Source organism: Lepidochelys olivacea (genome assembly GCF_965140295.1).
Source record: "Lepidochelys olivacea isolate rLepOli2 genome assembly, chromosome: 1".
NCBI lineage: Eukaryota > Metazoa > Chordata > Testudines > Cheloniidae > Lepidochelys > Lepidochelys olivacea.
This window is the reverse complement of record NC_140411.1, coordinates 41,781,468-41,809,412: the sequence shown is the minus strand read 5'-3', so window position 1 is coordinate 41,809,412 and position 27,945 is coordinate 41,781,468. Positions and strand designations below refer to the sequence as shown.

General features: G+C 42.3%; 1 protein-coding gene across 3 annotated transcripts in view; it reads right to left on the bottom strand.

Moving 5' to 3' along the window:
• The window catches only part of IFT88 (intraflagellar transport 88), an 80,241-nt gene that overhangs the window by 42,121 nt on the left and 10,175 nt on the right, over window positions 1-27,945 (bottom strand). For all 3 annotated transcript variants that reach the window (XM_084617379.1, XM_084617378.1, XM_084617380.1), the window contains 8 exons: window positions 26,821-26,911; window positions 18,095-18,199; window positions 15,903-16,005; window positions 14,911-15,025; window positions 14,579-14,810; window positions 12,088-12,158; window positions 9,500-9,586; window positions 4,489-4,588 (listed from right to left, as the gene is read on the bottom strand). In XM_084617379.1, coding sequence (XP_084473505.1) covers window positions 4,489-4,588; window positions 9,500-9,586; window positions 12,088-12,158; window positions 14,579-14,810; window positions 14,911-15,025; window positions 15,903-16,005; window positions 18,095-18,199; window positions 26,821-26,911 — 904 coding nt within the window. The remainder of the gene's footprint in view (window positions 1-4,488; window positions 4,589-9,499; window positions 9,587-12,087; window positions 12,159-14,578; window positions 14,811-14,910; window positions 15,026-15,902; window positions 16,006-18,094; window positions 18,200-26,820; window positions 26,912-27,945) is intronic.

Below are 27,945 nucleotides of genomic sequence, written 5' to 3'. Positions count from 1 at the left end.
TCTACAGTTAGTAGAATGTTGACTATCATTGTTTTTCTCATTCTATCACTCTGATGGGGACACAACACACTAACATCTTCCATCTGTCTCAAGCATTTGCCTCAGATCTTCAATATAATTCTACACCACTTCATTTATTAAGTGAAAGTTTATTTCAGAAATAAAAACATTAAAAAATGTTAATACTGAGTTAAGAAACACAATGGACAGCTATCCCAATACCCCAGCCAATAGCACATGTAGATGTGGGGGGCGGAAGAGACTCAGATCCAAAAGCTCTCTCAAGACTTAAGTATTGTGGATCATCAGAACTGGGTAACATCACATAGGCCATAATCTATCACAGGACAATATTGCACTGCTCTGCAAACACTTTCACCACATCAACTGAAAGAATGCATACCAGTGAATGCAGTATGGAAGGACTGGGAATGAGAGTCTACAAGCACCTTCTTTTAAAGAATTGTTAGAGACTAGGGACTAAGATGAGCTGCAGAGGGAGGCAAGGCACCATCATTTGGAGTATTTAAGGGTAGGTAACTACATACACCCGAGAGGCTAAAGTAGAGGAAATTCCTGCTCCACAAAAATGGCTAGACCAGGTGACTCCAGAGGTTTTTTCACCCCCATTATCTTCTTCCAGTACCCCATTATGGCAGCTGCAGCCAGTTTGAAATGTGTCAGCTATTTGAGTCCAAACACTGAACTGTTAAGGACTAGGAAAGTGGTGTTCTCAGTATAGGACACTCGATTCTAAAAAGTTTCAGAGTGGTAGCCGTTTAGTCTGTATCAGCAGAAAGAACGAGGAGTACTTGTGGCACCTTAGACTCTAACAAATTTATCTGAGCATAAGCTTTTGTGGGCCAAAGCCCACTTCATCAGATGCATGTAGTGGAAAATACAGTAGGAAGGTTGTACACACACACACACACACACACACACACACACACACACACCATGAAAAAAATGGGATTGCCATACCAGCTCTAACAAGACCAATCGATTAAGGTGGGCTATTATCAGCAGGAGAAAAAATGTTTTTATAGTGATAATCAGGATGGCTCATTTCAAACAGTTGACAAGAAGGTTTTTAAAATAGTTTTTAGTTAAACTATTTCCCCATGATAATTTCTCCCCTACTGTTACTCACACCTTCTTGTCAACTGTTTGAAATGGGCCATCCCGATTACCACGACAAAAGTTTTTTTTTCCCTCCTGCTGCTGATAATCCACCTTAATCAACTGGGCTCGTTAGAGCTGGTAATGGCAACACCCATTTTTTCATGTTCTCTGTTAGACACTATATCTCTATCTCTTCCTACTGTATTTTCCACTCCATGCATCTGATGAAGTGGCCTTTAGCCCACGAAAGCTTATGCTCAAATAAATTTGTTAGTCTCTAAGGTGCCACAAGTACTCCTCATTCTTTCAATTCTGAAATTAACTCCCAACAGAAACCCAGAGGAGTCTGAGATTTGCAAGGTTTAGGGTACGATATACAGTAAAATACAGCTCTTTCATTAAGGTTTTTTTTTCCTAGAAATGGGTATCATAGGAATCAGCAACTGGACATTATTTAAATACAAGAAAGAATATAAGAATACAAGAAAATGGCCTAAAATCTGAATAATAAAACACTGCTCTCCTGAAAATAGTTCCTCTAGGGTCAATCCATTTGTGTGTCAGGAAATGAGACTGTAAAACTGGGTTTCTAAATGAAACACAAAACCTTCTTAACACTTCCACCAGAAGTACTGTTTTACTTACTCCTTTATTATGGGCATAGCCAGGAAACATTGCCAAGTTTCAACTATTCTAGAAGACTAAAGCTAATTAAGGGCCATATTTTAATACTATACCTACCTCTTCATACTTACAGTATCAAACAAAATGTGAGACACAACGAAAGTAGCAATATTGAAAGGAAAGCAAAAATTACATTTTTAAAAACACAGTTAAACTAATCTTACCAAGATACTGAATGTGTGAATGGAGACATATAGGATGAAAATATCTACTAAATCATCAATCAACATGTGAGACTTTTGTGCTCCACTAAGAAATTGTTCAAATTCAACCACACTTGAAATTTCAGAGTTTAGTCCTGGTCACTAATCTAAAACCCCAAATCATTGCACAGCTGCTGTCATTACACATTAGACATTGAGTCAGTTGTCAAATTCTAATGCAAGAAAAGCCAATATAAAGATAGAAACCTATCCTAATAGGCAGAAATGAAATTCAAGGTTTGCTATGTGTCTATGGAGGGAAAAGTAGGAATACATTGCCTCTTTTGTCAATTTTGTAACTTCCAACCAAAACAGAGTATATTTGTCCTTCAAAATTTTAAAACGGTCCTGTTCTATACTACAAAATAGTACAAAGCATACTGTAAAATCAAATGGGATGATGAAGCATTTGAATATACCTATATTGCAAAATACTGCATATTAATATATTAATGTTCTGAGTGAGTATAACTTTATCTGGCTGTAAATGTATATTCAAGACAATTTGTGCATGTGCCCCTGTTCGAGGATTCTCCCTATTGGCTCCTAAACATCCATGGGTAAACCACCCATAACACTAGTGTCACACTAGAACAACGGTGGCTTTTCCTACCCCTTCCTGGTAGTTCCACTGGAAGGACAGGCTTAGAACATAGATGCAAGGCACTGCCCACCCCAAATTAACTACTACTGTTTTTTTATAGGAGGAGATGGTCTGCAGAAAGGGCAGTCTTGTGGTCAACACACCAGACTCACGACAATGGGGTTCAAATCCCAGTTCTACCACCAACCTGTGTGACCTTGGACAAGTCAGTTAATACCTCTATTCCTCAGTTCCCCTCTGTAAAATGGGGATAATAATACCTCTGTACCTCACAGCAGCATTGCTATGATAAACTCATAAATATTTGTGAGATGCACAGACGCTATGATGATGGAGGCCATCTAAGTAGCTATGTAGGTACTAACATAGCCCCAGAATTAAAAGTACCTAAGTGCTTTGGGGAACACTTTCTATTTAAAAAAGTAGTACGTTTTTAGAGATTCCTATATTATTATTTAAAAGTTCAATTGTAGTAGAACCTAGAAACCAGACAGACGAGGGCCCCATTGTGCTACGTGTTGTACAAACACAAATTAAATGACAGCCCTTACCCTACCTTACAGTCTAAAAGACAAGACATACCAGGTAGAAGAGACAAGTGGGTCTGCGTGGGGGTAACAAAGATAACAATTCTTAGCCAGTCAGGAGCTGTACTCTTTCTTTATACTTTTCCTATAGTTTAATTAGTAAGGCCTTGTGTACATACAAAATTGCAAGGATTTAACTAAAGGTGAGTTTTTAAATTGATTTAGTTAAATCAGTGCAAACTCCCTAGTGGTCACTTTTATATTAATTTAAAAAGGGCTTATATTTAGTTTACCTTAGTTCCTAACTGAATTATGTTAACAATAAGCCAGGTTTAAATCTGAGTGTCCACACAAGCATTTGCACTGGTTTAACTAAATCATTTAAAAACTCATTTTAGTTAAACTGGTGCTACTTTGAGGATGGATAAGGCCTCAGAATACCAATCAAACAGAAAGGTGACCCCTAAAGCCCTTTATCGTTAAAATACATGTATTTTTAGGTTCACTTTTTTTGTCCCAGTAGAATTAATTTTAAAATATCATAGAAAAGACAGATCCCCACCCTCACCCAAAATTCTACTTTAAAGTATGGAAAGACTATACTCATGCTCTTCCTTTATACACACGTTAGAGTGTTTAATTCTTGGGGCCACTGCCTTACCTCTATTTCCTAAGTTTGTCCCTGCATGGAAGGACAAGATGATGGACTACAGTTCTGACACAGATTACAGTACCCTAATGGGGTATAATAGTACATATGCAGGAATGGAGGCAGGGCATCACTGGTACAATACCACAAGCAATAACATAACAGCAAGTGCATCTGCTCATACTCTGGTCTCTTATTAACTCCCTCCTGTGACAACAGACAAATTTAATGTAGGTAAAGCCCTCCCCAATCAATGTTTTTTGTAGCATTATTCTAATAAAGACCAATATCAACACTTTTATCGAGGTTCTAAGCAACTATTAAAGAGGAAGCTCTTGCTGGAAAAATATGGCCTTGCTGCTTTATAAAGGTATGTCTACACTGGAGTTGGGAGTGAGCCTCCCAGGCCAGGTAGACAAACTCGCACTAGCTTGAACAGCGCTAGTCCACTAAAAATAGAAGTGTGGACATTGCAGCATAGGCAGGGGTTCCGCTAGCAACGTGAGTCCGAGGCTGTCAAAAACTTCTGAGCCCGAGCTTAGCTGGTTAGCTTTAGTCGCTGCCTGTGTCACAACATCCACAGTACTATTTTGTGCACTAACTAGCACGAGTGTCTACTCCCAGCCACATTGTAGACATACCCTCAGATGCCTCCACCAATACAATATTCATAAAAATGTTTTTTAAAAAGTACCATACCTGATAGAAGTCCTTTTGCCTCAAATATGTAATTGCTTTATTTATTTCCAGGTCATTGGCTAACTCTACATAGTGGGAAGCTTTTACTACTTCAACACACCTACAACAAAAGGGAATCCACAGAAATAATTTCTATAAATAATATGTATCTGCATTAAGGTCACTTCAACTCATGTATGCTGCTAACTAGTTATCTAGAGGAAGTTTCTCTGCTATGTTAGGTACTCCCCTGTTTGCAGACACACACAGTGTTTCCACACATCAACCATGTTTTAAAGAACAGTTCAAATTTAATCAAATTTGGCTTTTTGGATTCTATGAAAGAATTGGTAGTGGTAAAACTATACAAAGCTCGGGATGCATCTATAGTTTGGTCCCTGGGTACTAAAATGACATAACCCCTAAAAATAAAAATGTATTGATTCGATAAATTAATTAGAAATGGTATACATGTCCCAGAAGTTGTGTCGTAAATATGTACTGTATGCAAAAGTGAATTACAAAAAAATCTCTAAGGATACTCTCAGACATTATAACATAGCACCAGCCACACTACAGTAGAGCCTGAGTCTGGCAACACATTTAAAGTTCATTTTTCAAACCTCTCTCAGAACAAGTCTCAGAAGGTTCTTTTTAGTTATATATTATTCATGCCTAACCTCAGCTCAACCCCTCTTGTATGTGTGGGACACCATCATCTCTAGAACCCAACTTATTAAGCCCAAGCCTCCAGCTGCATGATGCTAAACAATCATCTCCTCTTCCTGTTCATCCCCTCTAGGGCAGCCTTTAATTATACAGTGGTACAAGGAAAAGAAAGCTGACATGGAACTGAACATTCATAGTTTCCCATCCACCGAGGCACTCTCTTCCAGTCAGCACTTCTGTGCGCTTTATTAGGGTGGTATGTTCTGGAAAGAACTGGTGACATGGGCCAGGATCTTTATTGTATAGACAGTCTGACCGTCTAGATGATCTGGACTTAAATTAATTAAAGAAACCCCTCTCTGGTAGCTCTCATTTTCCTTAGGAGCTAGAAGTGAATGCTTTTTTATTACTGCAGGTTTGGCTACTGCCTTTTGAGGGCCTTGTTAAATAACTTTTCACCATCAAACCCAGCAGATGCTATAATTAAGACTGTGTATCTATCAGGGAAGTCACGGATTGCATGACTTTCTGTGACCTCCGTGACTTCTGCAGCGTCTGGTGTGGCTGGCTGGCTCTGGCTCAGCCCGCCCCTATGCCACCACCACTTTGAGTGTGGGAGGGGACTCAGGGCTGAGGCAGGGGTTTGGGGCAGCGATTACTTCAGGGGGGGCTCCCTGGAAGCGGCCGGCATGTCCCTGGAGCTCCTAGGCAGAGCGGATGGGGGGTCTGTGTGCTGCTCCTGCCCGCAGGTACTGCCCCCACAGCTCCCATTGGCTGCGGTTCCTGACCAATGGGAGCTGCTGAGCTGGCACCATGGCAGGGGCAGTGCGCGGAGCCCCCCCGACCTTCCCTCCCCTAGGAGCTGCAGGGACATGCTGGCCACTTCTGGGGAGCTGCGCGGAGCTGGGTAGGGAGCCTTCCAGACCTGTCAACCCTCCCCCACAGCACCAGTGGGGGTCCAGGGCCGCGCACCGCTGCCCGCTTCCCCCACGGGGCCCCTGAATCACCCCCTCCCGAGCACCCAAGGCCCAAGTTTTAGTTAGAGGTATATAGAGGTATATAGTACAAGTCATGGACAGGTCACGGGCCATTAATTTTGTTTACTGCCTGTGACCTATCCATGACTTTTACTAAAAATACCTGTGACTAAAACGTAGCCTTCGCTATAATCTGTTTGGCATGTGAATCACCTCTCCAAAGTCTATAAATACCTCTTGGCATCAGAGGAAAAGGATAGGACTGAAAACATTACAAAACAGTCTGCTATGAGAGAAGAGGCCAGAGATACTTTGATGGCCAGTGTTAAAGCCTTTTTAACCAAAAGATATTGACAGACCTGAATACTCCATCAACCCCTCATGGGAGGAAGATCAAACAATAGTTTCATGAGTAAGTTGCATGTACTTCTTTTTAACTGAAGTTTGAGACACCTCAGTAACATAAGAAATCTACATAATATCCATGCCTACTTCATTTCTCCAAAGAAAATTAATCTGATTAAGCACAGATATACCTGTAATATGCCATGAACTCAATGGAAAGTAGCTGAAAATTCAACTGTCGAATTAAGAATTTCAACATCTTTGTGTGGCTGGAGTTGTGCAAGGCAGCTACAGCATATAAGTGAATCTGCCCCAATATACACAAACCCATCTAATGTGTCTAATAATTTAATTAGCCACTAAGCAAATGTCCATAACTTTGTCGTAAGTTATTAGATATAAAGAAGAACTTTTTTTTCAGAATTTGACTACAGGCATGTGTGTATTCATGGCAAGTAATTAGTGAATAGAGGCAGGACTAGGGAAAGTTGAATGAAAACTAAAAGATAACTGTATATGTATTTATACACCTACATGTATGCACAGACAATGCATAATGAATACATGAATCTATTCTTTATCTTCCTTTGAACACACTACCAGACGCAGAGGAAGCAAATTTGACTTGCTAACGAGAAGCCACTCCTCACCAAGCATATTTAGGGTCTAAGAAACCAGAGCAGCTATACTAGGGAAATAATATGATTCTATCTATTATTTAATTATCAAACACCACATTGTGGGCTTCAGTGGACTAAACACTTTTTGCGTAAGAGATTATTTTAAATTATCTACAGATAGGTATATTAACAAAATGTAATTGTAGGATCTACAACTCTTGAAAATTTTCCTCTGCTTCTGTATATTCATAAATCATTAAGAGTGGTAACTTATTTTCATTTTTATGGGCAGGAGAAATGTTGAGGAAAAAGGGTTTTTCCCTACCCAAGCTTCCTTCACTTCCATGTTACAACTATTTCAAATACTAAGGAAATGCAACATAAAAACTTCCTCTAGTGAAGCTGAAGCTGTAGACACATATCAGTGGTTTGAGAGCATATTAACTTTCAAGAATATCAGAGTTAAACAAACAAACAACAAGCCCTTCAAAAATCAGAAACCTAGAATTAAAATTGCATTTTGAGAAGGCACCCTAATACATTACTCTCTCCATGTACAGCATTTACATACTATCTCCTTTTCTTGAGTATTCGGTGCACCAGAAAACTTTAGTTTAATACATATATATCTCTGATGCTAATGAGCTGCTTTATCACCACGTTAACTTTTACGCTTGTCATGCAAACGTTCTAATAGCATGATCAAGGCACATAAGGTTTATAAATGGAGCCAAGATAGCTCTGTCTAATGATGTAAGCAGAGTCTGAATGAGCTCTCCCCTGACATCTAGTGATGAGCTGTGGAAGGGGACTTTCAGGAGCTGATCTTGTTTGCCTGGGCACACCCACCTGCCTAGGTGTTCAACATGATGGGATTGCTTGCCCAAATGATCACTTTTGGCTGGTGCTGGATCCCCGGTCTCCTTGTTATTGGGGGCAGGAGTAATAAAGGGTTGTTATCCTTGTTGTGTGAATCGAGGGCAGCAGAACTGTACTTGGCATACCTGAATTGAGGGACTCACCCTCAATGGAATGGCACTCACCAGGCAGGAGACATGGGTTCCAAAGCCCAGTGAGTTCAGAGAGGGTGGGGACAAGTACTTGTATCTGGTGGTGTGGGCTCTGCTTAAAAGTCTTAGACAACATTTGGCCCTTCCTCTCTCCATTGTGTAATAAAAGATCTAATTTAGACTCAAGTGAGAGTCTTGTTGCACACGGCAGAGCTGAAATCACTGGTACTTAAGTCTAATGATTAGACCTGCTTTGGGACACTGCTTCTGATGCAAGAGACTGCCCATTGTGAACCAGCAGTGAGGCTCCCACACTAACAGCTGAATTCATTGAGAGCTGTGTGGTGGCCCGAAGACATCCGGACGGATTGGTGACCTGCCAGTAGGGCAGCTGGTGGAGAGGCATGGTGGCCGATGAAGAGGAGGGGCGAGCGAGTGCCGGGCACCAGAGCGAGTAAGGTGCATTCTTACTCCCCACCCCCTCCACCCAGAGTGAGAGGTGAATCCTGCATATGCACCTGTGAACTCTGGGTCTGCAGACAACAACTGCACAGTGGGATGCAGAGAAGGGAGGGTACATTAAAGGGACTTTTGGTTGCTGGACTTAAGAACCTGAGGGAAAAGGACGCTGCCCATCTTACTTGGGGGTGGGTCTTTTGCTCATGGTTAATGTTTATGAACCCTATTTGTGGTGTTTTCCCAAATTAATGCCGAGTTATTTCTCCCCTTTTATTAAAAGATTTTTTTGCTACACTCAGACTCTGTGCTTGCAAGAGGGGAAGTACTGCCTCTTAGAGGCGCCAGGGGGGTGGTTTGTAATTGTCCCAGGTCACTGGGTGGGGGCTCGAGCCAGTTTTGTGTTGTATTGTTGAAAAGGAACCCCTAGATACTGAACACAGTTCTTGTTGCTGCCAACTCTGACTGGCAGAACAGTAACATAATATTTAAACAATTGGTTTGCACATGGAACCAGAGGCCCTGATCTTGTGTGAAGTCATTAGCACCAGAAGAGTAAGACACTGTAGGTCTTCAGCATGTCACGTTCAGATCTTTAGTGAAGAGTGCAGAATGATTGTCTTCTGTACGTGATTTGTCTAATCAAGAATTTGTAAGATTCTTGTATGAATACTTTGTATGAATGTAAAGAGTTTTAAAGCAGCTCAATAACTATGTGACTGACATTTGAGTTTCTATGATCTGTGATGCAATTAAACTGTTTTGTAGATGGATAAAGCACAATATTTCTGATTTTTTTTCCAGGGCATTGCTATCAGGGCTAACAAAGTACTTTGATCGAGAAGCACAACTCAAATGCTATTTGATTTCTAGATTTCTACATTTGTGAACTTGATTTTATGATTATGGACAGAAATTGGCATGCATAGTTAAACTGAAGAAAATTGTCTCCTACCAGTCATAGCCTATGGCAAAGGAGGTTTCAATCACAGGTGCAATCAATTTTGCAGCTGTCATGATATATTTTTCTGCCATGCCTTTCCTTAGGAATTAAAATAGATATATATCAGTGTTTAGAAAAAGTATATATGAAGACATCAAAAACTTAGTTACCTTATCCTGTGCCTTGAATCGCTATTCACCAACTAAGCCTGAGCAACATCTATATTATTGTTTAATCAAGACATCAGTAAAATAATAGTATGACTTAAGGATAATATTACATCTTTCAATGAATAATATATAGATTGGGTAGCTAGTAACGCTACAGTATTTCTTAAGGCAAGAAGTTTTGTGAGACTTGCATAAATCCAAGACCTTGCATAATGACAGGTTTCAGAGTGGCAGCCGTGTTAGTCTGTATTCGCAAAAAGAAAAGGAGTACTTGTGGCACTTTAGAGACTAACAAATTTATTTGAGCATGAGCTTTCATGAGCTACAGCTCACTTCATCGGATGCATTCGGTGGAAAATACAGTGGAGAGAACATGAAACAATGGGTGTTACCATACACACTGTAACCAGAGTGATCACTTAAGGTGAGCTATTACCAGCAGGAGAGCAAGGGGGGAAAAAACCTTTTTGTAGTGATAATCAAGGTAGGCCATTTCCAACAGTTGACAAGAACGTCTGAGACAGAACCACTAACCCAGGAACCTATCCTTGCAACAAAGCCTGTTGCCAACTATCTATTCAGGGGACACCATCATAGGGCCTAATCACATCAGCCACACTATCAGAGGCTCGTTCACCTGCACATCTACCAATGTGATAGATGCCATCATGTGCCAGCAATGCCCCTCTGCCATGTACGTTGGTCAAACTGGACAGTCTCTACGTAAAAGAATAAATGGACACAAATCAGACGTCAAGAATTATAACATTCAAAAACCAGTAGGAGAACACTTCAATCTCTTTGGTCACTTGATTACAGACCTAAAAGTTGCAATTCTTCAACAAAAAAACTTCAAAAACAGACTCCAAAGAGAGACTGCTGAATTGGAATTAATTTGCAAACTGGAAACAATTAACTTAGGCTTGAATAAAGACTGGGAGTGGATGGGTCATTACACAAAGTAAAACTATTTCCCCATGTTTATTCCCCACCCCCACCATTCCTCAGACGTTCTTGTCAACTGCTGGAAATGGCCCACCTTGATTATCACTACAAAAAGTCCGCCCCCACGCTCTCCTGCTGGTAATAGTTCACCTTAAGTGATCACTCTCATTAGTGTGTATGGTAATACCATTGTTTCACATTCTTTCACATTCTCTATGTATATAAATCTCCCCACTGTATTTTCCACTGAATGCATCCGATGAAGCGAGCTGTAGCTCACGAAAGCTTATGCTCAAATAAATTTGTTAGTCTCTAAGGTGCCACAAGTACTCCTTTTCTTTTTATAAATCCAAGAGAGGTTAGTCATTAAAATATATCATTACACAACAATCCTATCCTAGCATATGAATAGGAGCATAATAATTTATAATACAGAAACAAGATCTGAAAATACAGTATATCAAAATAATAAAGGCTCCATAGGGTATGTTTATATTGCAGCTGGCAGTGAGCCTTCTATCCAGGTAGACAGACTCATACTAGCGGGGCTTGCGGTAGCATGCTAAAAATAGCAGTGTGGACTTTGTAGTTCAGGTGACAGCTTGGGCTCTCAAGCCCACTGAACCCCCAGTTCTGAGGTAGCCTCCTGACCTCAGAACCGCCTGAGTGTCTGCTGGAGCCACAATGTTCATACTACTATTTTCAGCACACTGGCTTGAGTTTTAAAGACTGCCCTGCTAGTTCAAGTCAGCCTTACCTGGGCTGGGAGGCTTGCTCCTAGCGGCACTGTACAATATCCCTACAGTCTAACATTTATATGACCTTCCAGTGCCAGCAGGCCACATATGCTGGATGCTTTGTAGTGGTCTAAATTACTGATATGCAATCCAGCGTGGCTTTTGCACAGGGCTCAGAAAACTAAAAAAAAAGGCCCCCACTTCCAGGCTATGTATTTCACTGATGGGGAATTCACAAACAAGTATTTTGTAACTTCTTCTGCTCCATTTGTTCGTCTTCCCTATCCCACTCCCTAGGGATACACAGGACTGTGACCCAGGGCCAGATTTTTCTCCTTTTGCTTCTTTATTTTAAACCAAATACCAGCCCAGTTCCTAACTAACAGTTAGGAGGTAGAAGAAATCTTCAAAATAATAGGGCCTTTTATTCTACTTGGCTGAGCTTCAAAATGGAGCTGTTAGCCAAGGACACAGAATTGGTTTCTGAAGGTCCCTTAAAAATCTTATTCCCTAGCTATTTTTCAGCCAACCAGGCCACCTGTTTTAGCATATCTAGTATTTTTCCTGACACTTTCACAAGCCCAAACAGTCATTACTAGGGAATTTATGTAGTACTTTAAAGCCATCCCATCCAGAATAAGGAATAGCTCTCAGGCATTGCAGCTTGGAAAGCTGGTGTCAGTTTCCAAGTGCTAGCAACCATGGAGGCATATTTGGAATGGATAGGGACCTATGTTTCCAGTATTACCTTTCACGTTCCATTTGCCTTAATTGGTCATTTTTAATGGCTTCAATCAATAGGTTAGTATGTGGATCATCCTAAAAAAATCAAAACAAAATAAGTTATGGAAATGTATATTTATATATAAGGTTCAACCATATATGTATATTAACACAGAGTATAAGCAGCAACTGACATATTACACACTATACATTTTTTAAAAGGCATATTTCAATTGAACAATTAGACTCATTTTTCAAAGAACTTGTTATGTACCAATTTTTATTGGTTGATATCCTCTGACCTTTGGAATAATGCACTATTGGTTGTGGTTAACTAATTTTAATTACAAAATTAAAAAGAATTACATTTGTGACAGTAGCCTTATACTGTTTGTCTGCTACTGTATGTGGATCACACTTCTTGTAAACCACATAGGTTACCAACTATAGTACTCTGTGTATCAGATCTATGGCCCTGATTCAGCAAGGTACACAAGCATGTGAGTCGTCCCACTGACAGCAAGGGGACAACTCTCATGCTTAAAGTTAGGCTAGTGCTGCACAGAGGCCCCAATTCAGCAAGGTAGGCATGGAGTCTGACTACATCATGTAATAGATCTTTTCAGTCTTCAGGTTCTATGATTATACATAATCATAGGTCTCTCTCATCTCTAGAGTCTATTAAATCATGAAGTCAGTCTCTTAAGTCAGTCATACACATACACACACACTCCATGTATTTGTGGAGGAGATCTCATCAATATATAGATTATAAACCCAGACGGGACCACTGCTATCATCTAGTCTGACCTCCTGTATAACACAGGCCATAGGATTTCCTAGAATTAATTCCTGTTTGAACTACAGTATATTTTTTAGAAAAACCTCTTGATTTAAATCTTGATTTAAAATTTTCCAGTGAGGGAGAATCCACCACAACCCTGGATAAATTGTTCCAGTGACTAATTACCCTCATTGTTAAAAATCTGCACTTATTTCTAGTCCGAATTTGTCTAGCTTCAACTTCCAGTCATGGGATCTTTCTGTCCACCTTTGTCTGATAGACTGAAGAGTCTTTTATCATCAAATTTCTGCTCCTCGTGTAGGTACTTATAGACAGTGATTTGATTACCACTTAACCTTCTCTTTGATAAGCTAAATAGATAGAGCTCCTTGAATTGTGTATGCCAGAACTGGACACACTATTCCAGGGGCAGTCACACCAGTGCCAAATGCAGAAGGAGTATAATCTCCCCGCTCCTCGTCCTTGATATTCTCCTGTTTACACATCCAAATATTGCATTAGCTCTTTTTGACATAGCATCAAAATGGGAGCTCACATTCAGCTGATTATTTACCATGATCCTCAAGCATTTTTCAGAGTCACTGCTTCCCAGGATAGCTTCCATCCATCCTCTTAATATGGCCTACATTCTTTATTCCTAGAAATGATTTAATGTTTTGGCCACATTGAAACACACATGGTTTGCTTATGCCCAGTTTACCAAGCAATCCACATCACTGTGTGTGATAAATGAATTCAATTTGCCTTTGAGCATTCATTTGCATTCTGCCCATTAATCCAGCTGTCTAGGATCGCTTCTAAAATGTCAAACTTCTGAGTAGATTAAAAGAGGTTCCTTTTCCCCCTTAAATCAACCTGTCACAAAAAGTTTTTTTTCTACCAAATGTGGAATTTTATTCCAAATTATGCTGAGCGGCAGTGCAATATTTAGTCTTACATCAATAAAACATCTTTAAGGTCCATTACATCATCATGATGTAGGGCTAGAAATGGAGCTTTACTCCGGAATAAGGGATTCACAGCTTTCCCATGGGATATAGAGGACTTGCTGATAGCCCTAGTAAATCATGACCTTGGATAGAAAAACTATTTTAGGCTATTTTAAGCGGTGTCTAGAGTTTATTCGTTATTTTTTCTTACCTCAGAGTCATGAAGAGTTGATTTCATGGTACAACGACCTTTATTGGTGGAGGGATATTAAAAAAACAGTTCCAATAAACTAAAACGAACTAAAACCAAATCCTCTATAAAACTTTAATAAAATTGTTTTTCTGTATAATGTGTGCGCTGTGGTATTATAGGTTTTACTGGCATTCATTTGAGATGACTTGCATAACTTACTCATTGGTTTGTCATTTTATTATTTTAAACACAAGTATTTTATGTAAATGTTTTAGAAATAAAAGTGGCAAAGCAGTAAGTCATCCCAAATGAGTGCCAACTCTATACTACGACACACAACCACATATTTTATGTATGTCACATTTTCTAGAAAAAACTATTTTGGAAATGTTTTCAAGAGTATTATCACTAGTGATGTAGTACTTCCATCCTCAACTCACGCTGGTTAAACATCACACCATCATGTGTGTATGTGTACACAGACATACATGTATGTACACATTATATACAACAGATTATTTTTCCTCAACGTTCAAAATTTTCCCACTTTGCAAATAAAATTTGTAGATTTTGCTTAGTTCATACTTACATTTGGTGAAATATATTTGTCATCATAATCAATTTCCAATGGTACAGTGATCAGTTTTTGGAAAGCTTTTTTCATTTGTTCACGGTCTCCAATGGCAAAATAACAAAGGATCAGGTTGAAGCCTGCTTTCAGGTTTGGAGATGTGCTCATTATGTGTTCAAAGGAACTAATGCCATCAGTGTACTGGCCAGTTTTAATAAATGCAACTCCAATGTTCTGCATTATTTTAATCCTAATTAAAGAAATCATTGTTAAATAATATTTTCAAATCATATGTACCACTGTATATACAAAACAAAAGGAATTTCAAAACTTTTACAGTACAAACTCACCTCATTTCTTTATGGACACTTGGAATCTGATCTAGAGCCATGCGGTAGAATTTGATAGCTTTTGAATAGTTTCGTTGTTTTAAATAAATGTTTGCCATATTCACCTTCAGTCTGCCTATCACAAAAATAAGGTGAATGAACTATGTGCCAATCTTTTAAAAATATTCATATCATCCCTCCTCATGCAAACTTTGAACCAGTGAGACTGCAGAAGCACTTCATGTATCAGTATCTGTGGCCCTTTAAGCTAAGGCATGGTCCAAAACAGTCTGTTCCTGACTTCCATCCAGAATGGAGAGAATTCAGGGAGAGACAGCAAGGAATTCTAGGAAAGGAAGGACTATATGAAACAAGCTTCTTACTCAGTCTAGGAGATCAGGGATGAGACAGGATTTTCTGTGGTGTTCTCTGCTGAGAAAGCTTGGGGAAGCACACCAGGAGGGGGTCTGGGAAGAGACCTGGAGACAGGCAAGATACAGAAGGAAACTGGAGAGGGTGGGGAGAAGGGAATGAAGAAAGTGGCACAGAGGGTTTAAAATGGGAAATGTTAGCTTCCTAATTTGGGGCCTATGGCTGGGGCTTCCAGAGGATGGGAAGGAACCTCCCCTTCACTTCAGAATCAACAGGGGAAAACCAGGGCAGACAATGATGGAAAGGGCTAGGAAGGGGAAACTACTGTTGGTACTGACCAACCCTGCATCCTCAGTGATGAAGTGTGGCCTGGGGAGGGCAAAGGATGTATTTTGTTTTTTAATCTGGACTTATACTTAGCCTGGAAAGGGAACACTTTTTGGATTAGCTAGAGGACTAAACCACAAACCATTCAAAGACATGGGGTCTGACATTACAAAGTAGTGTTTGCTGTCAACTCTGACTGGCTTCCATGGGAGTTGAGGGCACTCAGGAGGTGCTCAGGATCTCACAAGTGAAGTCAAATACCTGGTTAGTGAATGTGTTGCCATCAATATCAGGCATTTTGGTGTATAACTTACCTCCGTTGCTGAACATCTTATTTTTCACTATGACTTGATATGTATTTAGTGCTTCAGCATACATTTCATTAGCAGAATATTGGCTGGCCAAATTGAAAAGAACCTGGAGGGGGGGGGAAATACATAACATAACCACATATCTCTCTCAAAAAGTAACCAGTATGAATCAAAGCAGCCATTAGAAAAACTTCAATATACAAAATAGATAGAAAGATGCTTTAATATATTTGTTGACTGAGATATTTCCTTAGTTTTTCGCAGTGTTATTGTAGCTGTGTTGGTCCCAGGATAGGAGAGAGACAAGATGAGGGAGGTAATATCTTTTATTGGACCAACTTCTGTGGGGCAAGAGACAAGCTTTCAAGCTCTACAGAGCTCTTCTTCAGGTCTGGAAAAGGTAATCAGAATATCACAACTAAATACAAGGTGTAACAGATTGGTAAGCATAAAGAGTTGCAAGAAACCATTAAAAATAAAGTGGGTAATTAACACTTCTGCAACCATAGGTCAAAGGTGAGTTAGTAGGTTACAGATTGTTGTAACTTCATAACCCACTTTATTTTTAATGGTTTCTTGCAATGTGTTAATTTCTTATGCTTAACAATCTGTTCTACCTTGTAGTTAGCTGTGACACACATTATCTTTCTTAGACCTGAAGAAGAGCGCTGTGTAGCTCTTTCACCAACAGAAGTTGGTCCAATAAAAGATATTACCTCACCCACCCTGTCTTTCTCATATTTCCCACTTTCCCAATTATCTAAGGAAGAGGTAGCAAACATAAGCTGTGGAGAACACATAGGATAAACATAAAACAGGGATTTTTTTTTTTAAATCTGCAAATGTATCTTGTAGTAATGTGTTCCATCGTCTAATTGTGTGTTGGGTGAAAAAGTATTTCCTTTTTTCAGTTTTGAACAGCTTTGGACTTTCAGTTGAACTGATGCCCTTGTTCTTGTATGATGAGACAGAATGAACAGAAGTTCCCCCATCTACTTATTCTATACCGGGGTGGCCAAACCATGGCTCCCAAGCTACATGGGGCTCTTTTACAGTTAAAGTGCAGCTTGCAGAAAACCATATACCCCTCCCCACATTCTCCACCTACCAGACTTGGGGGGAACTTGGGGCTTCTTCCCTATGGCAGGCTGATGGGGATTCAGCCCTGCAGGAGGCACCTGCCGCGGCTCAGGACTTCAGCAGAAGCGGGGCTCAGAGGATCAGGAAGTTTGGCCACCCCTGCTTATACAGTTTGTTATTTTGTATACTTCTATCATGAGCCTCATGATACCCACCTATTCAGCAGAAGCTATACCTTGGCAAAAGAACTCTCTTCACAGTTATTATACTTTTTATGCCTAAATATGAGTAAATTATGAGGTAAGGTTGTTATTAAAATGGCTTTTTATTTTTAACTCATAAAATGTGTGTAATTTTTAGCATAGTTCAACAAGATATATGCCCCTATTTGTGGTCTATCTGCTTGTGAAGGGAGACTTCTGCAAGATGCTACTAAGAAAAACAGAAAAGCCTTGTCTGTATCCAGATAAATTCTATCCATCACTTTCTCATTTTTATGTTTTAACTTGCCTTCAAATATATGATCATAGAATCAGAATATCAGGGTTGGAAGGGACCTCAGGAGGTCATCCAACCCCCTGCTCAAAGCAAGACCAATCCCCAATTTTTGCCCCAGATCCCTAAATGGCCCCCTCAAGGATTGAACTCACAACCCTGGGTTTAGCAGGCCAATGCTCAAACCACTGAGCTATACCTCCCCCCCAGTTTAGCCTGGCTTGACATATTTTTAGTGAAATACTTCCAGTATAGTATTAACTAATGTACAACTTAAAATTCTCCTGAAATATTAGGGCATAGACCCTACTTAATCTTTTCTTAAAGCCTACTACCAATTTTAAGAGTTGAAGACAAATCCTTAATTTTAAAATTATCATTAAGCTTTTGGAATATTAACAACAACAAAAGTACCCTTTAATTGCTATTTTCCAGAATTACAGTAACTATTTTCAAACACATTTCTAAATATACAGTGTATCTCACCTGGAAATTTGTTCTGGGAACTCACACAAAATATGTGCATTACAGCGAACTCAATTTCATTAAAAAGGCATGTTACTGGAAAGCACGCTTTACACCCAGATCTTATTCAGGCACACAGATATTTCAGTACTTACTGAGTAAGTGAGGTCTAAGTTGATGTTTTCTGGAGATGCAATTTGTTCACGTTGCCTCACCAACACTCTTTCCTTTCTTCCAGCATCTTTTGCCTTTTCCAGAGCCTTAAAGTAGATATTACAGTTTAGTCTTGCCTTCTGTCTTCCCTCTCAAGACCCACTTCCATATATTTAAAATAGAAATACATTATTTTCATACATATTTCCTTTATGCACACAGAGCACATGAACACACACCTTACAGCAGATAAGCAGCAGTATTATACAAAAAGGCATGTTTAGATTAAAACAACATTCCGAATGAAAATTCAGCAAAGCAACCTCCATAATACACTAAAAGAAAAGGAGTACTTGTGGCACCTTAGAGACTAACCAATTTATTTGAGCATGAGCTTTCATGAGCTACAGCTCAGCTCACGAAAGCTAATGCTCAAATAAATTGGTTAGTCTCTAAGGTGCCACAAGTACTCCTTTTGTTTTTGCGAATACAGACTAACACGGCTGTTACTCTAAAACCTGTCATAATACACTAGTCACCCTACAGTTAATGCATGATCTCAAAAAGAGCATGAGAAGTAATGTTATAACAAAATATGAAAATCAAAAAACAGTCACACCAGTTTACTTAGGTTTTTAAAGGTATTTAGGTATTTAGGCTTAACGACTTTTTAAAAAAAAATCTAGCCTTAAGACACCATGGCCTTGTCTACACTGGCAAGTTTCTGGGCAGTAAAGCAGCTTTCTGCGTTGTAACTCCGGAGGTGTACACGCTGCCAAGCCACTTAGCGCACAGACAGTGCGCAGTGGCAGGGCTGTAACAATCCACCCCGACGAGAGGCATGGAGCTTTCTGCGCTGGGGCTACAGCGCCACGGTGCCAGTGTAGACACCCTGGTCGATTACAGCGCTGCGACTGGCCTCCAGGAGGTGTCCCACAATGCCTGTTCTCACCTCTCTGGTCATTGGTTTGAACTCTATTGCCCTGCCCTCAGGTGACCAACCGTGAGCCCCACCCCTTAAATTCCTTGGGAATTTTGAAAGTCCCCTTCCTATTGGCTTGGTGACACGTGCACTGGTGTTGGGGACCCCAGGGCATGGCCACTAGTTAAGTCGAGGGGATGGAAGGCCATAAGGGTCGAGGAAGTCTCTCTGCTCTTGGCCTAAGGGCTTCTTGTCAACCCCCCTTAACGGAACTCAGGCCTGGCTGGTTTGAGTAAGCTTTTTTGCTCTTAAAACAATGTTGCAGCCGCAGATAATGCCTTATAGTGTAAAGTTTGCTGACGCCAAGTTAAAGATAACAGGAGGAGACAGCTTCAAGGCCAGACAGGATATGCTGGTTGTTTAAGTTGCTAGAAATGCTTGTTAGAGGTTGCAGGAAATAAACATTGCTGTAACCCATATAAGGAAGGCAGAGTATTTGTGCAAAGCTTTGATTGGCTGATGTGTAGTGCAGTAGCATTAAGGAATATAAAAGTGTGTGTAATGACCTGCTCTGATGTGCAGGATTTGAGATTTCTCTCCTGTACCTTTCTTTGGAATTCCAAATAAACTTTTCTACTTCTCCACCCCGTTGTGATTATTGGGTGACGCACACCGGGCAACGAACCCCTGCTGTTGCTTGCCTCAGGCACACTGTGCCGGCAACAGTGGTCTCAGAGCATCTTTTCAGGTGACAATGCCTGCTCCACACCAGGCGATCCCCTGCTTGGAGCAATGCTGAGCTGTTAGACATTATCAGCATTTGGGGAGAGGAGGCTGTCTAGTCCCAGCTGCGCTCCAGCCATAGGAATTCTGATACCTAAGGATAGATTTCACGATGCATGACAGAAAGGGGCCACGACTGGGATACACTGCAGTGCAGAGTCAAAGTGAAGGGGCTGCAGAACGCCTACCACAAGGAGCGGGAGGCAAACTGCCGCTCCAGCGCTGTGCCCACGAGCTGCCGGTTCTACAAAGAGCTGGACGTGATACCCAGTGGTGACCCCACCTCCACTGTGAAGGCCACTGTAGATACTTCAGTGACTCGCGTGCCAGTCGAGAGTGGACTGAGACAGGAGGAGGAAATATTGGATGAGGATGTGGAGGGGGAGGGGGACCCAGAGGCAGAGGATGACTTGGAGGTCAGAGATGCATGCAGCCAGGAGCTCTTCTCTACCCCGGAGGAGGCTAGCCAGTCACAGCTGTCGGATCTTGGCAAAGCGCAAATAGAAGAGGAGGCCCCTGGTAAGTAGCTCTGATTTTGGGAATCGCTGAAGCTAGTTGTTGGGGGCAGGAGAGTTGCAGAAAGCAGGCTTGTGTCTGTATGAGGCGCGTACCACCACATGCCTTGTCTGAGTGGCGGAACAGCGTGTTGATGGACTCCCTCACTTCACGGGAATCCGCCTCATGGAGATACTGGGCAATCCACTGCAGCAGGTTCTTTGGCACAGCTGCTTTGTTTCTTCCCACATTAAGGGTAACTTTCCTGTGCCACTTTGCTGTCACGGGCGGCGGGGGAGAGGGTAGAACATTGCGGCACACAGGCGAGCCACATAAGAGCCAGGGCGGAAGCCGCAGTCTTGGAGAAGACCCTTCCTTGATTCCCTGCTCACCCTCAGCAGTGAGATATCTTCCATAATGAACACAGCCTGTGGAAAATGTGGGAACAGGAATGATTATAAGGCCTCCCCTCCCCAAGGGCCACGTGCTCAGTGTACAGTACGGTCCTGGAAAACTGATTTTTCCTGCCCCTGTGGTTACTCACCATTTTGGGGGTCTGTGGCTCATGTGTGCTTGCCTGGGGTCAGCCAGTTAGTGATAGGTATGTGAATAGTGGCGGTGTTTTAAATCACTGAATCAGTGGTCTCTGTGTTGCAAACAATACCGCTTCTGTAAAATGTTGCATTTTGGCTTCACAGATATGACCTTGGGAGCCCAGGCTCCCTCTTTGTTATCGCCGGCGGAACGACTGCACAGAATTAGAAAGCGGCCACGAGGACCTAAAGAGGACTTTCTGGTTGATGTCATGATGCATTCTGCGGCTGAAAACCAAGAATTGAAGAAGCGGTGGGACAGCGAGAAGAGGGACCGAGAAGAGGGACCAAAAGGAGAACGTGGTGCGTCAGAATGAAGCCACGGAGCGGCTTTTAAACATTATGGAGCACCAAGCGGACACGCTCTAGGCGCTACTGGCACTGCAAGCTGAGCAGCTCCGTGCCCGCCCTCCCCTCCCAGCCACTGTTGCAAAAAACTCTTTCCCATGCGAACCCCAAACACTGTCAACACACTCTTATCAACCTCCTGGCTCCAGTCTGTAGCCGCTGCATTCCACTCCTGCCCCATCACAGTCCAGCCCTGCGGACTCTCAGTACCCACAGCACTCAACGCCTGTCCCTCTGCAGTTTAGCCCTGCTGAAGTACAGTACCCACTGCACTGTACTCCAAAGGAGAAGGTTGGATATGATACCTGGACATGCACAAATCTTTAACTGTCCCAGGACCCCACCTTGTTCTGGGACCCTCCCTTCCCCCATCCCTCTCAGTGCTGATGTGTTTTTTTGTTCGTCTCTCTCCTCCAGTTGTTGTTTTTTAATAAAAGAATTGTTTTGGTTTGAAAGCAATCATTATTCCATTAACTGAAAGCAAACAGAACCCTGCAAAGCACCAGGCAATTTTCTTAAACCTCCATAGTGCATCATCTGCACCAATCACAACCATAGAATCATAGAATATCAGGGTTGGAAGGGACCTCAGGAGGTTATCTAGTCCAACACCCTGCTCAAAGCAGGACCGATCCCCAATTAAATCATCCGAGCCAGGGCTTTGTCAAGCCTGACCTTAAAAACTTCTAAGGAAGGAGATTCCACCACCTCCCTAGGTAACGCATTCCACCCTTCTAGTGAAAAAGTTTTTTCTAATATCCAACCTAAACCTCCCCCACTGCAACTTGACACCATTACTCCTCGTTCTGTCATCTGCTACCACTGAGAACAGCCTAGATCCATCCTCTTTGGAACCCCCTTTCAGGTAGTTGAAAGCAGCTATCAAATCCCCCCTCATTCTTCTCTTCTGCAGACTAAACAATCCCAGTTCCCTCAGCCTCTCCTCATAACTCATGTGTTCCAGTCCCCTAATCATTTTTGTTGCCCTCTGCTGGACACTTTCCAATTTTTTCACATCCTTTTTGTAGTGTGGGGCCCAAATTGGACACAGTACTCTAGATGAGGCCTCCCAATGTCAAATAGAGGGGAACGATCACGTCCCTCGATCTGCTGGCAATGCCCCTACTTATACATCCCAAAATGCCATTGGCCTTCTTGGCAACAAGGACACACTATTGACTCATATCCAGCTTCTTGTCCACTGTAACCCCCAGATCCTTTTCTGCAGAACTGCTGCCAAGCCATTCGGTCCCTAGTCTGTAGCAGTGCATGGGATTCTTCCGTCCTAAGTACAGGACTCTGCACTTGTCCTTGTTGAACCTCATCAGATTTCTTTTGGCCCAATCCTCTAATTTGTCTAGGTCCCTCTGTATCCTATCCCTACCCTCCAACATATCTACCTCTCTTCCCAGTTTAGTGTCATCTGCAAACTTGCTGAGGGTGCAATCCACGCCATCCTCCAGATCATTAATGAAGATGCTGAACAAAACTGGCCCCAGGACTGACCTTTGGGGCACTCCGCTTGATACCGGCTGTCAACTAGACATGGAACCATTGATCACTACCTGTTGAGCCCAACAATCTAGCCAGCTTTCTATCCACCTTATCATCCATTCATCCAGCCCATACTTCTTTAATTTACTGGCAAGAATACTGTGGGAGACCGTGTCAAAAGCCAAGGAACAACACGTCCACTGCTTTCCCCTCATCCACAAAGCCAGTTATCTCATCATAGAAGGCAATTAGATTAGTCAGGCATGACTTGCCCTTGGTGAATCCATGCTGACTGTTCCTGATCACTTTGCCCTCCTCTAAGTGCTTCAGAATTGATTCCTTGAGGACCTGCTCCATGATTTTTCCAGGGACTGAGGTGAGGCTGACTGGCCTGTAGTTCCCAGCATCCTCCTTCTTCCCTTTTTTAAAGATGGGCACTACATTAGCCTTTTTCCAGTCGTCCGGGACCTCCCCCGATCACCATGAGTTTTCAAAGATAATGGCCAATGGCTCTGCAATCACAGCCGCCAACTCCTTTAGCACTCTTGGATGCAGCGCATCCGGTCCCATGGACTTGTGCTCATCCAGCATTTCTAAATAGTCCTGAACCACTTTCTTCACAGAGGGCTGGTCACCTCCTCACCATGTTGTGCTGCCCAGTGCAGCAGTCTGGGAGCTGACCTTTTTTGTGAAGACAGAGGCAAAAAAGCATTGAGTACATTAGCTTTTTCCACATCCTCTGTCACTAGGTTGCCTCCCTCATTCAGTAAGGGCCGCACCCTTTCCTTGACTTTCTTCTTGTTGCTAACATACCTGAAGAAACCCTTCTTGTTACTCTTAACATCTCTAGCTAGCTGCAACTCCAGGTGCGACTTGGCCTTCCTGATTTCACTTCTGCATGCCCGAGCAATATTTTTATACTCTTCCCTGGTTATTTGTCTAGTCTTCCACTTCTTGTAAGCTTCTTTTTTGTGTTTAAGATGAGCAAGGATTTCACTGTTAAGCCAAGCTGGTCGCCTGCCATATTTACTATTCTTTCTAATAGTAACATTGGGATGGTTTGTCCCTGTAACCTCAATAAGGATTCTTTAAAATACAGCCAGCTCTCCTGGACTCCTTTCCCCCTCATGTTATTGTCCCAGGGGATCCTGCCCATCAGTTCCCTGAGGTTGTCAAAGTCTGCTTTTCTGAAGTCCAGGGTCCGTATTCTGCTGCTCTCCTTTCTTCCCTGTGTCAGGATCCTGAACTCGACCATCTCATGGTCACTGCTTCCCAGGTTCCCATCCACTTTCGCTTCCCCTACTAATTCTTCCTGGTTTGTGAGCAGCAGGTCAAGAAGAGCTCTGCCCCTAGTTGGTTCCTCCAGCACTTGCACCAGGAAATTGTCCCCTACACTTTCCAAAAACTTCCTGGATTGTCTGTGCACCGCTGTATTGCTCTCCCAGCAGATATCAGGGTGATTGAAGTCTCCCATAAGAACCAGGGCCTGCGATCTAGTAACTTCCATGAGTTGCCAGAAGAAAGCCTCGTCCACCTCATCCCCTTGGTCTGGTGGTCTATAGCAGACTCCCACCACGACATCACCCTTGTTGCTCACGCTTCTAAACTTAATCCAGAGACACTCAGGTTTTTCTGCAGTTTCATACCGGAGCTCTGAGCAGTCATACTGCTCTCTTACATACAGTGCAACTCCCCCACCTTGTCTGCCCTGCCTGTCCTTCCTGAACAGTTTAAATCCATCCATGACAGTACTCTAGTCATGTGAGTTATCCCACCAAGTCTCTGTTATTCCAATCACATCATAATTCCTTGACAGTGCCAGGACTTCCAGTTCTCCCTGCTTGTTTCCAAGGCTTCTTGCATTTATGTATAGGCACTTGAGATAACTTGCTGTTTGTCCTGCTTTCTTAGTATGAGGCAGGAGCTCTCCCCTTTCGCGTTCTCCTGCTTGTGCTTCCTCCCGGTATCCCACGTCCCCACTTACCTCAGGGCTTTGGTCTCCTTCCCCCGGCGAACCTAGTTTAAAGCCCTCCTCACTAGGTTAGCCAGCCTGCTTGCGAAGATGCTCTTCCTTCTCTTCCTGTCTCTGCCTAGCACTCCTCCTTCTTGGAACACCATCCCATGGTCAAAGAATCCAAAGCCTTCTCTCACCTCCTAGCATTACAAGCACTGCACTCCCGAGCATAGCAACAAATATTAGTGGCTTTCAGCTTCAAATTGCTGCCTCATAGCATCCCTGATCCTTATGGCCCCACGCTGCGCCCCTCTAACAGCCCTGGTCTCTCTGGCTGTTCAAATTCAGCCTCAGCGGTCCTGCCTTGAGTGAAGCTTTCACCCTTGCCTTCACAAATATTATGGGGCGTACAGCATGCGGCTATAAGCATAAAAATATAGTCATCAGCCAGGTCCAGCCTCCCACACAGGCAGCGCCAGCGGGCCTTTAAACGGCCAAAAGCACACTCAACGGTCATTCTGTACTTGCTTAGCCTGTTATAAAACTGCTCCTTGCTGCTGTCAAGGTGACCCATGTATGGCTTTATAAGCCACAATATTGAGTAGGCAGGGTCTCCCAGGATCACAATGGGCATTTTGACTTCCTTCCTGGACCAAAAGATCACCGTAGGGGAAGTCCCTGCTTGCAGCTTCCTCAACAGGCCAGTGTCCCAAAAGATGTGTGAGTCATGCACCTTTCCAGACCAGCCTACATTAATGTCCATGAAACTCCCACAGTGGTCCACAAGCGCCTGGAGAACCATAGAGAAATACCCCTTCCAATTAATGTACTAGGTGGCTAGATGGTCTAGTGCCAGAATTGGAATATGCATGCCATCTATTGCACCTCCGCAGTTAGGGAAGCCCATTTGTGCAAAGCCATCCACAGTGTCATGCATGTTGCCCAGAGTCACTTTCTTTCGGAGCAGGACGCGATTAATGGCCTTGCACACACTTACGTCAACACGAGTCCAACGGTCGACTTTCCCACTCCAAACTGGTTAGCGACTGATTGGTAGCAGCCTGCAGTAGCCTGCTTCCACAGTGCAATCGTCACGCGTGTCTCCAATAGCAGAGTAGCTTTCATTCTCGTGTCCCTGCGCCGCAGGTCTGGGGCGAGCTCATCACACAGTCCCATGAATGTGGCTTTCCTCATCCAAAAGTTCTGCAGCCGCTGCTAGTCATCCCCGACATGCATGACGATGTGATCCTATCACTCAGTGCTTGTTTCCCGAGCCCAAAAGTGGCGTTCCACTGTGGTCAGCACCTCTGGGAATGCCACAAGCAATCTCATGTCATAGCTACTACACGTGGCAAAATCAGTGTCAAACTCCTCTTCCCTTTGTAGTTTAAGGAATAACTCCACTGCCACTCGTGACTTGTTAGTGAGAATGAGCAGCATACTGGTCAACAGAGCGGGATCCATTCCTGCAGACCAAAGAGGCAGAGCGTGCAGTACACAAACCATTGAAAGATGGCGCCAAATGCGGACAGAAGCTCAGGGATTGCTGGGATGTGAAGCAATGCATCATGAGGCATTGGGACAGGACCCAGCATGCTCCGTGACCCCCTCCACCTTCCCACAACTCTTACTGGCAGAAGAGGAAAAGATGCTCTGTGGGATAGCTGCCCAGAATGCACCGCTCCGAATACTGCTGCAAGTGCCGCAAGTGTGAACACACTATTGTGCAGGCAGCTGACACTGTGAACACACAACAGTGGTTTCCCTTGAGCGCTCTCTGACCAGCGCTGTAACTCCGCCAGTGTAGACATACTCTGTGTGACAGCAGAGTGATTACCGTTATATAATATTAGGCACATTATCTCCAGCATTACCAAATATCATTGACTTGAGTGGAGAGAGAGAGACAGACACACACTAAACATCAAGATTCCATCTCCTTTGTGGCAGTGCAGACCATGACCACAAGATCAGCCACAATAATATCAAAATTAAGACAACCTAGCTTTAACAACTGGAAATTTTATGACCAACCAAAAGTCAAATTAGCATTTAAAAAGCATATTTGCATGTATAAGAGGCATATAATATATTATATGCATATAATATTAAAAGACAAATGAAACCCAGATAACTTACCAATTTTAAGTCTCCACAGCTGTTGGCAATGCAGCTTTCTTCAACCAACTCATTCACTTTTTTTTCTAACTGTCTAATCTTTTCTTCTGGACTAAAATTGGGTAAATAATGCATCATTTATCTTATGCAAATACCAGTAATAATATAAAGATTTTTGAATATAGTTTATTAAAAATAATGTAATGTATTTATAGCTGTCTTGGGTCTCATTAATATGCCATAGCATCTGACATTTCTTGATGGACAACACAACTGTAAAAGTGGCCGTTTGTTACTGCACTATCAGAAGTTCTATCAGTAATGTGGGCTAGTGAAGAAAGTAAAGAGAAAATCCTGCAGTTTCACCATTTTCAGTGAGCGATCCATTTAATGACAGAAAAGAGGTTTGGGTTATTGGGCTCTGATCCTCTTATGTAACAAGCCTCAACTTGAGCTGTTTGGGTAAAGATAGTATAGATACATGCACTGGGTGAAACTTTTAAGCACCCAATGGAAATCCAATATTGCATATGTACTATTTTAAAGAACTAGTTTAATCAAAAGTAGAAATTCAATTTGTAATGATAATTTTTTAAACAGTGTCAACATAACTTTTCATCAGAATTACAGATTTTATCAAAAGCTGTGATTGATCCAGAATTATTTAATCTGTGACAAAAAATTAGCTGCATAATAATCTGATTATTTCCCTTCTTTCTCCACTTGCAACATGTCCCACTACCCCTGGCATTCAGGAAGCTCAATGGCCCTGCGTGAATCCCTCCTCTCCAATCTGTTTTGTGCCAAGTCTCTAGCACCATCCAACATTTACACTAGACTAGTAATATTCACCACCTCAGTTCTGGCATATGTGAAATCTGTTTGGGTTATGAGATCCTGGAAAGAAGGAACAGAGGGAAGAAGTGTCTTTCCTAGTGGGAAGATAGCAGGAATTTCGGGGGTATCAATCTACAAGCACCACTGGCATCCCTTGCCAAGCAAGTACTCTTCCAGTCCTCTAATGATCTGATCCTTTTCTGTACCACAGCACTCAGTGATGACAAAGGCCATACCTATATTCAGGATCCTGAGCCACAGACAAAGCACAAAATACAAGAGTGGGGTGGGAAGAAAGCTAGTTGTTTT